At 37.6% G+C, this 13,344-nt stretch overlaps 2 protein-coding genes across 4 annotated transcripts in view; one reads left to right on the top strand and one right to left on the bottom strand.

Moving 5' to 3' along the window:
• Positions 1-8,528, top strand: part of LOC126376517 (sodium- and chloride-dependent transporter XTRP3) — a 28,973-nt gene extending 20,445 nt beyond the window's left edge. For both annotated transcript variants that reach the window (XM_050023960.1, XM_050023961.1), the window contains exons 9-14: positions 257-416; positions 1,505-1,667; positions 2,243-2,443; positions 5,915-6,001; positions 7,146-7,225; positions 7,656-8,528. In XM_050023960.1, the coding sequence (XP_049879917.1) occupies positions 257-416; positions 1,505-1,667; positions 2,243-2,443; positions 5,915-6,001; positions 7,146-7,223 (689 nt within the window). In that variant the 3' untranslated portion in view covers positions 7,224-7,225; positions 7,656-8,528. The remainder of the gene's footprint in view (positions 1-256; positions 417-1,504; positions 1,668-2,242; positions 2,444-5,914; positions 6,002-7,145; positions 7,226-7,655) is intronic.
• LOC126376708 (uncharacterized) overlaps positions 1-13,344 on the bottom strand; it is a 251,230-nt gene that overhangs the window by 178,737 nt on the left and 59,149 nt on the right. The window lies entirely within an intron of this gene.

The following is a 13,344-nucleotide window of genomic DNA, read 5'->3' as shown; positions in this document are numbered from 1 at the left end:
ATCGCAGCAATTCATCTAAGAAAGCAATATAAAGGTAAGTGCGCAATGCAATGTCTTTTACATTTTTGCGCGCTACACTGCAGTTGTACAAGTGTACTATATCCTCTGCCGAAGGTTGTCTGAAAGAGATCGCTCTTAGCGATAAGGCCGCCTTTGCCCACCTTAGAATAAGTTTATCCTGTGAATGTTTTGTAAATTTGTGTGCAATAAAGTGTTTTTATTTTATTATTATTAGAATAACCTACTTCTCTTCCAGGTTCTGTGTGCGTCTTCTGCTGCCTAGTGGGTCTCATCTTCACGACGGGCGCGGGCGAGTACTGGCTCAAGATGTTCGACTCGTTTGCCGGCACCATCGGCTTGGTGGTGGTAGCACTACTGGAGATGGTTTCCGTTATCTACGTCTACGGGCATGCCAAGTGAGTTTTGGGGAAAACGAATAAATTCTTCGGAGGCTAGGACCTTTGTTGTTAAATGGTTAGACCGCTCAAGTCACAATCTGGGGGGTTAAAAAGGCCACAATTAAGCTTAAACATAAACCAGCCTACACACATACGTACACACACACACACACACACACACACGCAGCCACACATTGAAGCAATTCACTGATACATAAATTGACAGCTAACATTTCAAGGTTAGCCCAGCTGACGTCATCCCACCCTACGTTGCCATTTCGGAAAAAATAATTTCCCCACGACCAGTGTTTTTAAATTTACTTTCGACTGCAGACTATCTTCTGAAGATCTCTGATGACAAAAGAACATAAAAAGCTCACGACTATATCTCAAATGGGGTAGCTAGAGGTAAAAGCTTAAGTACATGGAACCGATCAAAGAGAAGGTGAACGTTGTGTTTTATAAGGAAGTGAAGGAATTGGCCTTTGATAGACAAGAATAGAGAATACATTGTTTTAAGTTTACGCGGTTATTATCATAATTAAAACACATAATAACGGATTCTTACCGCGTTTAAAGTAGGAATATGAGACTCCCGATATATCAGCCATCCCGTGATCATGGCACTTGCAACAGTCTCGAAATATCGGGAGTCTCATATTCCTACTTGAAACGCGGTAAGAACCCGTTATTATGTGTTTTAATTAAGAATAGAGAATGTTACACCGACAAGAGCGTGGCTCTTAAATTTGTGATGATGATAGGTACATCCATCGCAAGATGAACTAAGCACCCACACCTCACCGTGATTGGTATCAGGTAAAAAAAATAAAAAAAAAATAAAAAACGTTTATTTCTTCTTCTACAAACAATCTTATAAATTACCATACTAACAAAAAAAAGTATTTAAATTGGGACCGTATGCAGAAGACAGGAGCCCAAACTAGGTTGACCCTGTATCTTGGGATCCTGGTCTCCCCCCACGAACCACATTTCGTACTCATATAAAAGTATAATAAACATTCAAAATGTGTGTGTGTGTGTGTGTTTGTTTGTAGGTATCTGATTACCATAATTTTGAAATCGATTTTTGCTTTTCTGCGCAGGTTCACAAACGATATCTACGAGATGACAGGCTACCGCCCAGGGCTGTACTGGCAGATCACGTGGCGCTACGTCGGCCCCTTCATCGTGTCCTGCATCCTGCTGTCTTCTGTCATCTTCATGTTCATCAACCCGCCGACTTATGGCGCTTGGAACGCCGCTGAGGTTAGTAACGATTTTACTCGGCTGCACGACAGCACATGCTAATTATACATAGACGCGACAAATGGACTGGAGTGTTTAAAAAATGGCGCCCAGTGTGGGGCCAAATATGACGAGATTTCTACGAGATCCCGGGCTGTACTCGAGCATCATATAACCCTCTGTAGACCTCCTCAACGTGTCCTGCATCCTGCTGTCGTCTTCATGTTCATTATCTCGCCCACTTATGGCGCTTGGAATGCTGCTGGGGTTAGTAAAGGTTTTATTCAACTGCGCGATAGAAAATACGATTGTCACAGCTCCTGGGGAATGGCGCTCGTTATCTACGTAGACGCGACAAATGATTCTAGTGTTTAACAAAATGGCGCCCAGTGTGGGACCAAAATTGAAGAGATTTCTACGAGGGCCCGAGCTGTGCTCGCAGATCACGTGCCGCTAGTCGGCTCCTTCAACGTGATCTGCATGATGCTGTCTTCTGTCATCTTCACGTTCATCAACCCGCCCACTTATGGTGCTTGGAACGCTGCTGAGGTTTAGTAAAGCTTTATATTTTATATGGTCAATTTTCTTGACTCCAGGGTCGCGTAGAAAAGATGCAGTACCCACCCTGGGTCCTCGGCATAGCAGTGGCTATGGTCCTGGCAGGGGTGCTCCCGATACCAGTGGTGCTGCTGCTGAGGCGGTTCCAGTGCCTCGCGTTCGATGTGGACATACACCAGGGCTCCATCAGGAGGATTGAGACCACTGTGTCTACTAAGGAGATGATGAGCGACCAGGATGTGAGTTTTTCTATTTGTTTTTTTCATAATCTCCTCCTAGCGTAGATGGAAATTTGTACAAAAAATAAACTTTAACGTCAAATGTACACTATAAAAGTAGGTATATCTTAATTTAAAATTGGAATAAGGGGATCTTAGGTAATTAAGAGACGAAGGCAAAGTTACATGGATGGCGCTCTAATCACTGGTACCTAAGCACTTTATTTAATTTTCTATTATTTTATATTAAATAGGCTCTCTCTCTTTACGCTCTTGTCGGTGGAGTAATCGCCTGCATTTTCAATACTCCATAGATAGGGCGTGTAGAACAGTGGTTGCCCCAATCGCCTTCCGTTACGCAGTACACCGACCAATGTTCTAGCTAGAGCCCCACCAGAATCCATTTCCTCGGCCTCCAACCAGTACTGATACCGCTGCTGCCCGGCATCAGGGTTGCGCTTTTGAAGTAGCGGTGCCTAATCGCTACATTACAAGATCTTCATAGAACCTAAGTAGCATTTTACCACCCTCCTACTCCCCCCTCCTCCTTCCCCCCTTCTCTCTCTTTTCCTGGCTATGTTCCCCCAAAAATAATATAGACGGCGCCGTCTAGATTCAACGTGATAATTACCTATTTTCTCATTACTCGGGTAAATGATTATTCAAAAAAATACAATAAGGCAGAAGCATATATAAAACTAACTAATTGTTGCCTGATATTTGGATCACATTATGTTTAACCTTTCGTGTACGAGGTGAAAAAATGTTACGCCGTATACGAGGTGGGGTCCAGGGGACCCCATGTAAATGTTATTTTATCTTTTAATTTTTAGTATATAAAACTAATTTATTCATATTTTAGGGTATTTTGGTAATTAATTAAAACAAATAAATGTAAGCAAAATTGTTTAATTTTAGAAAAAAGTGACATTTAAAAAAAATCGAAATTATTTTTTTTTTGTGCTAACTATATTACTTCTCTTTATTTTGATTAGGATAATAATGGGTGGAAGACGCAATTGTGCCTGGGTGTAATAAAGAGTCATCATTTATACCCATAAACAAGGATAAAAGATACATGTATGTCTGTTATTCATGAAATTAAAAGGTTAAATGCAGGAGAACCTTTACAACGCCATCTATATTGTATCTGAGTAATCTGGTAAGTTCCTCATTAGCGCGCGGCGCGGTTGCCAAGCAGAGTTGTGCTTTGGTAGTTAAGATATTTGATTGGTCGGTGTACTGCGGAACGGAAGGCGATTGGGGCAACCACCGTTCTCCACGCCCTATCTATGGAGTAATAAAGGCGATTACTCCACCGACAAGAGCGCAGCTCTTAAATAGAGAGAGTTAAGATATTTAGCCGCTAGAAACGAGAGGTAAAAGAGGTTGATTATTTTTAATTTAGGCTAGAATTTTGTCTAGGTTGAAACTCGGGAAACTAACATTTTTTTTTATTTATGTATTCTTTTGTTTTAAAAATTTCAGAAACTACGTTCCAAAGAGTACTATTTCGAAAAATACTATTGAATATTTTTATTTGATTTTGTAAGTTTTGTTCGAATTATAAATATTGTAAATAACAAGGGCAGGGTTTGTGTTATTTCGTGTGTACTTAAATGTGTTAATTTATATTTATGTATGTGTTTGTTGATTAACCATTAAACTATGATCCCATAATCACGTTATGTGTGCGTGAATAGAGTGGCCAGAGGCAAAATAAAAATAGGTGCTGGGGTTTTAAAAGGCCACATCGAAGCAATTCATCTAAAAAAGCAATATTGCAATTTGACATTTGCGCATATAAAAGTAAGTGTGTAATGGCCCCAATTACAACACCTCTTAATTTTAAGTTATACCCATCATTTTCTTATCCGTCGAAAAGGAAAGGGCCGGATGACTGTTAATTTTAAAACGAATAAAATAGGTATCTCACTGGTATGCAACCCGTTTGACGTGTGCTGTCACCTTAGTTCTGTCGGGTTATTGGACAATATAATAAAGTTGGGAGGGATTTTAAATTCCTGCCTAAAATGAATGTGTGTTGCATCGATTACCCGTCTCTTTCCTTCCCGGCGGATTAGAAAATGACAGGTATAACTTAAAATAAAATTAAATGCTGTGTACTGAAATCAGCACCAATGTCAACAAATGTCAAATATCAATGTCGCCAGGCTGTATGGTCCTCAGATCTTTGCCTGCCTTATATAAGGCGAATTTAAACAACAACAACATCAATGTCGCCTTAATGATGACACATGTACTGAAGACTAGGCAGCATGGTCTTATGATCTTAGCCTGACCCACAAATGGGCAAAAGAAAAAAAATAATGATGCCACTTCAGTAAAACTTATTGTTGTCACGTTATTTTTTTATTTTATTTTGGACAACAGACAGTCATAATACAGCATTTATGTGTTACATAGTGATAAGTGAAGGCAAAGATTGCCCACAATTTACTTATCAGAAAGTTTCCGAAGTATCTATTTTAGTAGTCACGTAGGCTTCTCCAAAACTTGTTAAGACTGGGTTCGCTACTAGCCCAGACACATCCACCAAGTAGTAATATAGCTAAACCAGTTTCTTATTCCTCACCGGACGGCTCTCTTCACGCATATAAGCTATTCAATTCATTTCTGCTAGTGTGTCGTGTTTACATTCAGCCACTGTTGCTACTCCTCGTACTGCCTTTTCTAGCCAGTCAAACTCAAAAATATCTTACAAAATTACTTAGAATTTGAACCGTCAATTTTTACATAAATATACAGTGAGTTAGTGACATCGAAAAGAAAACTGAGGGATGATTAAGGATAAGATTCTGAGTTGATATCAAGTGGAATTTTCCGTCGCAAAAAATTGCAACGGAAAATAATTAAAAAAAAACACTATCATGAATTTTCCGACAGGAAATCATGATCTGAATCATCCTCCTGAGTATACGTTTTGATGTCACTAACACACCCTGTATTTTTTGTCGAACGACTCATTCGCGTTAAACTACTGCAGCTTCACACAACCTACACAGCCGAGGAAAAGTAGCTGCAAGAAAAACCTCGGCACAGGGCCCTAGACGTTCTTAAAAGTATATACATCCTGCCGTACGGGGGCTAACTCGCGCGCTAGTTCTCGGTCCTTTTGACTTCCATAAAAACACTCAACCAATAGGGCTATCACGCGGAACGTGATAAAATGTTGTCCCGGTCATTTTATAGATTCTGACGATATAATTGTCGTTTTGTCGATTGTGATTGACCCAAATAAGACATGTTGTTCTGTCAAAATACGAACAAAGTCACGTGGCATGCATATTAGGGAAAAAATAAACTTATCGATTTCGACAAAAACTATTTAATCGATTGATAATTTTATCACGTTGCGCGTGTTAGGCCTGCAGGACGGCGGCAGTGGCAACACGTCTATTTACATATTCGCGCTGCCCACAAATAGGCTGAATGTAAATGTAGGGTAAGCTAAGCTAACAGTGTGCGCAGGTGCTATCTCCGGACGACGCGGCACCGGCGCCCGCGCAGCTGGTGGCCGAGGCTGCCGGCACCAAGTTTACCATCGGCGACTTTGACGTAAGCTAGAACCGTAAACAAGTTTTGAGGAGAGATTTTTGTTGACGACTGAAGGCTGTTTGTCGTAAAGTCTTTGCTTCGATAGACTGGAAAAAGAAATCTTGTGTTTCCAAAGGACATAAGATGCTGAAATAAAGTAGGAAACTTATTATACTGTGAATTTGATTGAAAAATATTTGTAAAGCGTTAAACAGACAACTGAGGTACTTATTTTGAAAATGTACAATATTTTTATTTAGAGGTACTTTAACAAAATGTAAATTTTTTGGTCCCATGTTGGGCGCCAATTTTTATTACGTCAACCAGTATTAGTAGAGTTATACTTATTAAGGAGATAGGTATGTAAATTCCCAAGACTAATAAATACTTTTTCTTGTGCCCATATCGGAAATATGGTATGATTATGTTTTTCATGAAACAATCTTCAGTTGCCTGTTCAACAAACTTCAACTCTTTGAAAAGAGAATTTGGTCGCAAAATAAATTCTACAAACAGCTGTTACTGTATTTATCGGTGTTATGTACATTATGTTGTTACTATGAGGTCGCAGGTTCGAATCCAGCACAGGCCTAAACCAATGTCGAATTTTTTTTCGAATTCATGTTTGGATCATAAAGCTTATCACCTGCTCAGCGGTGAAGGAAAACATCGTGGGGAAACCCACATTCCCGAGAAATGCATTTTCGGAGGTATGTGACCTAACCTGTACTGGGCTGGCTTTCCCTCCGCGGGTTGGAATGTCAGACGGGCAGTCGCTTCTGTAAAAAACCGGACCTGTCAAATGTTCAGGTCAGGTAAGCGTACCCTGTAAAAAACGGGATATTGGTAGGGAGATGATAATGTACATTATTTTTTTTTATTTTTTTTTTTTTCTTGGTTTAAACTACAATCAGTCCTCTAGACTATAAGCAGTTTCGTTAAGTGGATAGATGACGTGTCAGGAGCCACAACCAATGTCACAGCCTCCCACTTTATACGACATGGCTTCTCTTCAGTCGTTTCACCACATTTACGAGGTCTATAAGCTCTGATGCGAGGGGATTCGGATGATCGGCTAGCCGCTCTAGATGTTTCTTTTGGTAATTTTTGATCTATATATATATAATGTACATTATGTTGTAAATATTGTTGTGCAACGCCATAGGGAGTGGACAGCAGTGATGAGAGGCCGAACAAGACCCGCCTGCCGAAGAGCATCGCGCGCAGCCGACCCAAGAAATAAATGTTTGTCTTGCTCACTCTTATGCGTAGCCCGTTAACGCTTAGTTGTTGCCGTCCCGCTTTATTTGTCGCATGGTGCATGGTTGTGGTGAGAAACTCACTTGGTTTTCGCTGTTTTTTTAAGGCTGATTATATATAAGTTTATTTGTTGTCTCTGTTTTTATTTTGTACTCTACAGTCTATTAAAATATATTTTTTTTCTACTTTGATTATAATATTCGGAACTGTATTTTTATTTTCGACGAAGGAGTTGTACCTTTTGCAAAAAATACGATTTTGTTGTAGATACTTAGCTGTCTTTTGCAATTTGGAATTAAACATGGATGTTGCATGTGTAGCGATTTTCTAGGAAACTATAAAAGTAATTCAATCTATAAAGCCTATTTTTTAGTCTTTTGATTAAAAAATAAATAAACTGGATTTTTCTTCGCAGTTCGAGTCTGAAGGCGAGATCCGCACGTCCGTCCGCTACGAAGACTCCAGTAGTAGTGACGAGGAGATTCTAAATACGAAATACGCCGGAACCGGACGTCTCGCCATGAAGTCGATTGGCCATAAACCGACCGTTTTCAAGATGGACTCCATTGATTGATTTTTATTTATTTATTTAATAAATGTTTAAGAATCAAAAGACCATTTTTCGGTGCGTGGATTTAGAGTTTAGCCTAGTAATAAGTATAATGTGTTATGTTATAAATCCATGCTTAATTTGCTATTGGTCTATAAATAAATTAAGAAAGTAACATTTTCGTGCCATATAAGTTAACAACGGGACATATCGGTAGGAATCGATATATGTAAATCAGAAAATAATATATATTATGTAAATCGGAATAGGCAGTGATATTAATAGAAAACAAGTAAAAACATTACCCTCCTCGTTAGGCAGTCGGGTAAAAATACATGTAGCCATGGTGTAACAAAACAGGCGTGCTCAAAAGTGACAGCTAACATTTTAAGGTTAGCCGCGCTGACGTCATCCTACCCTCCGTCGCCATTTTGTAAAAAAATTAAATTACCCACGACTAATGTTTTTAATTTATTTTTCAAGGCAATTTTGAACTTTAATTAAAAGATTTATTTACAGTGTAAATTATGTGACAGTAATAAGTACGTTAGTCAGCAATTCGCTTAATTTTCAATAATAAAATTTATGTCTTTGGAATGTTGGAGATACCAATTTAATGGTAACACTTATGTAACACTTACGTCATCGAACGGCTAGCAATGGCGGCTTTTCATAGGATTGAACATAGGGGCCGTCCATTAATCAAGTGATGGTTTTTTGGCATCTTTTAACCCCCCCCCCCCCCCCCCCCCTTGGTGATACATGGTGAGGTTCCCCCTATCCTATATCACGTGTATTTTTAGTACCTACCAAAATAATTGCACGAAACGCCGCTTTTCGGTTCAGTATCGCGCGTTTGCCGAAAAAATAAATACTCGTGATATATTACTACACCCCCCCTCCCCCTTATGATATTTCGTGATTTTTTTCATTGACCCCTCCCCCTCTCGAGCCTCGCATGATTAATGGACGGTCCCATACCTAGTTTTGTTATACCATGCATGTACCTAGCGAAATATTGGCTAAAGACGATGAGGTTCAATGATGTTAGATAAAAACTTAATTTTAGTAGTTCGATCACAATTTACAAGTCATCTAATAGGACATGTGCCTAAAATAAATAAAATATTATAGGAAAAATAAATTCAAGGTAAAGTATTGAAAGGGTCGGCCAATCGTGTTGGATGTTGCTAAATGTAGTGCTAAGTTGTTGATCGTTTATAGTGGAACAAATTATTGTTGAATTTCATTCATTCCTCGCACACAGAGTTGATATTAAACTTTCATTTAAGTACTTCATGTAATTTTTAAATAACTTTAATGTTATACTCATTTTGGACACTATACAGGGTGTTAGTGACATCGTAACGAAAACGTTGAACGATGATTCAGACCATGACTCTGAGTTGATATCAAGTGGAACTTTCCGTCGCAAAAGTATAGAATTGAAAATAATTTTAAAAAATACTATAATTTTCATGACTATTCCGATTATACCGAATATATATCGAAATTCCACTTGATATCGACTCAGAATCATGGTCTGAATCATCCCCCTCAGTATTAGTTAAGGTGTCACTAACACCCATACGTAAGTTGTATGGGGTGTAAGTGACATCGTAACAAATACTAAGAGGGGTGATTCAGCTGATTATTCAGAGTTAATATCAAGTGGAATTTTCCATTGCCAAAGTATATTATTGAAAATAAATATAATTAAAAAAAAAATCGTGAATTTTTCGGCGGAAAATTCCACTTGAAATCAACTCAGAATCATGGTCTGAATCATCCCTCAAAGTTTTCGTTACGATGTCACTAACACGCTGTACTTAATTAATTTCCTTACATTTTTAAATAACAAATTTGTTTTGTTAGTTTGCGATACTGCTCACCACCATTTGTCTACTTAGTTCATCTCGCGATGGATGTACCTCTGACTACCCCAATTGGGATGTAGTCGTGAGCGCATGGTATGTTAAATTTTGTTTGCGTTTAACTAAAACCATTTTATTTAGTCATTAAGTGCAATTCTACAAAGGCATTTGATTTTCAATCTTAACCTTCGTTTATGGAGATACATCCTGTATCACAGTACGGTCGCGAGCATTAATATGACACTTTGATATCATGTCACATTAACTTTGAAATGTAAGTCTCACTAAATGTCAAATATGTTAGTGCGACAGAGTCCTAAAGTAGGTACATTATATTGCTCATGACTGTACAGGGCGTCACGCGACGAATTCAAACGTATAGCGATGTATAAGCGCGTTCATGCAGGAACATTGTTAAGCGCGTCTTATGAAAACGAATCGCACTGCGTTGGTGCTCATAAACGAGGGTTGAGGTGGGTTTCCATCAAAGCAGAGGAGTGGCAACGTGCGAGAGAGCAAGAGACAAGACGATCTATTGCCGTCTCTCTCGAGGTAATTGCTAGATTCCTATACACCTCCGCTACACTGTATTTTCCTAAGTTCCCAACTCAACAGACCCTGTAGACTGAACTCTGTGTGCACCTAAAATAGCCTTAATTGTAAAAGTATAATATTTCCTAAACTTTTAGTGTTAACGATGACGTCACAAAATTACGTGTTTCAAAAGCACTTGACATCTATGTAACGTTATGACATCTTTAGCCTGTTGTTTGAATTATTGACAAATCTGATACTATCAGTGGTACTGAACATCACACCACAAGAGCCACGCTCTTGTCGGTGTAGCATTCCTCTCCATGCTACTTTTTAGGGAAAAATAGGGCAGTGGTTTCCCTCTTGGCTTTTGACCCACATTTTCTTTTTGGTATTGCTTCTTGTGGTATTGAACACAACCTTTTCTCTACTCTTTAATCGAAACTGGGACCTCTCGTGCGATGGTCAAAACTCAATCCACTACGTTAAATGCACGTTAATCACAGAAACAGGTCGTAAGATCGATCATTTTTTAATATCCTTAATGCAGACACAGCAGCCATTTTAAAAGCTGTCACAAGCAGCCATTTTAGGGCTGTCACAAGCAGCCATTTTAAAAGCTGTCACAAGCAGCCATTTTGGAAGCTGTCACAAGCAGCCGTTTAAAAAATGTAAAGGCCTATTTAGATAAATTATCAGAGCCATTATAGGTCATTTATGTTCATTATAACTGATAGTATTTGATTATTCTAAGTCTAATCATCCTTTTGTAATCACTACTATTCTAACTTATGAAGTTCTGAATAGATTATTGCACATGTGTATACTAAATAGCGTAACTTTGTCAATTGTTCAAACGATATAGTTTGGGGAGGAGCGAGGAAGTCTTACTGGGCTCAAGAGTCAATTAACAAAATTATTTATGTACTATTTAATTGCATATAACATAAACAGCCTCAATCAACCGGAGGGCGGTATGGAGCATACTCCACCGCGTTGCTACACTGTGTTTTTACAGAGGTATGTGACCTAACCTGTATTGGGCTGGTTTTCCAAAAAGGAAGGTCAGACAGGCAGTCGCTTCTGTAAAAAACGGACCTGTCAAATCTATAGGTTACGTAAGCGGACCCTGTCAAAATGGAATAACGGTAGGAAAATGATGATGATGAACAAAAACTATTATATGGAAGCTGTAAAGCGATGTCCCATACTTCTCGATGTAATTGGTTAATTCCGCACACCTTCAAGGACTACGTAATTAAAAATAGTTTCTTTTCACATAGGTAATAAGATTTCCATACCTGAAATAATAATTAAATTCTCAGTAGAATAATTTACCTGATTTTGTCGTTGACACTGAGTCCAGTACGGTTTAAAAATAGCATCTTTAGTCTAGATAACTCGTTAGCGACTCGCTCTCAACCGAATTATAATCGCAGGCTTTTATAAAACTAACTCTAGTAATAACAAGCTTGGTGCCGTAAAAACATGAAAAAAATAATTATTTAACGTTACAGGTGCCGATTCTGGCAAACGCATCTCATATTAATGTTAGCTTGACAGTTTTATTACTAACATTTTTATTCGTAAGTGAAAAAACCGAGTACATCATTATGTATTATAGAACACGGTGTTCTAATTACAAAATGGTGAATATTCTTAGTTTGAACTCTTTTTGTTATATTTATTTTAAGAAAAAAAAAAAGATGCGAAGATTTAAAAAAAAAACATCGTTATAGGAAAAAATCTATACGTAAGACATGGCTGTATGAGCACAGTTCCCTTTGCCTTACCCTTCGGGGAAAACCAAAACAAAAAAAAAGGAAAAAATCTTCCTCTGTTCTTTTTTTTCAATAGGCTACATGAAAGCAATTCATTTAGAAAAGTAATATTGCTATTTGACATTTGTTTGCATTGCGCACTTTCTTTTAGATTAATTTTGGATTAATTGCTTCGATGTAGCATTTTTAAACCCCCCCCCCCCCCCCCCAGCTCTATATTTATAACTGTCAAACTAAAATTACGCCATCGGCACCGTTGTAGATATTAGGACGTACAGGACGAAGTCGAAGAGCTAGTCATTCGTTAGTTCTATAGTTTTAGACACGCGTAGGACGCACATTTCGGTGGACTGTAACGTTACGCAAAGCCCAAGATAAAAAAATAATAATAAATTGGTTATTGGTTGGATTTCTTTATAATAAATTGTTCGATTCATCTTGCAACAGCTGATACTTTTGGTAAATCACTATACTTTTTAAATATAATCCACATTGCAAATGGCCATGATTCAAAATAATTAATTCCATGTGAGTTCCATAAAATCCATACGTTCTTTTTTAAAATTTTGTCTTCAGCTTTGAGTAACGTCTTTAACTAAAGCGTAATTTGCTTTTTTGATCTTTTATGTCGAAAACTGATCGAGTTATCGTGGTAACGCAGAATGCGCGGGAAAAAGGAAGTTGATTGTTTCGTGCCCGTTTTAAGTGTTTTATGATTCAACTTTACAGCTTTTTTTTTAAATTTTGTTCAGTCCACGGTTATTTGATGTGTATTGAATTTGCTTTAATTATAATACTAGAAGAAAATTAGTCAGGCGGGACTTTCTAAGAAAGCCAAAATCGGGACAGGTATTATTATTGTAAAAACTTTTAAAATATTAATTACAATGAAAAAGTATTTTTAAAGTTAGTCTTCGAACATTTTATTACATTTTGGGATTTATATCGTTTCTAAATTAACTTTGAATCAAAAATGTTTATGCTAATTTATATTTTATGCCTAGGATTTTAAAATTTATAAAATGCACAACCATTCATTGTACGACGAATCAAAAATCAGTAAAGGAAAAGAAAAAACTTGTCATCAATTATACATTTTAATAAGTATTTTTAGGTGTTAATTTAGTTATAATTTTGACTTGAAAAATATTATGAAATAGAAAAACGGCGGAAAAATATTGTGCTAACAAAAAACCTGATAAAATTTTATAATTTGTACGAAATTAATTCATTTGCTGTATCTTTGATGTACTATTTTTCAGATAATTAAGTTAGTTTTCTTACTTTTAACAAGCGAAGTGTTGCCAGTTGTAAAAAAGAAGTTAAAATGGCGCTCAAATGAGCTAGAGGAGTTTATGTAGCAAG

The sequence above is a fragment of the Pectinophora gossypiella genome, chromosome 21 (genome assembly GCF_024362695.1).
Source record: "Pectinophora gossypiella chromosome 21, ilPecGoss1.1, whole genome shotgun sequence".
NCBI lineage: Eukaryota > Metazoa > Arthropoda > Insecta > Lepidoptera > Gelechiidae > Pectinophora > Pectinophora gossypiella.
Note: the sequence above shows the minus strand (reverse complement) of the source record. Positions and strands in the feature narration are given on the sequence as shown.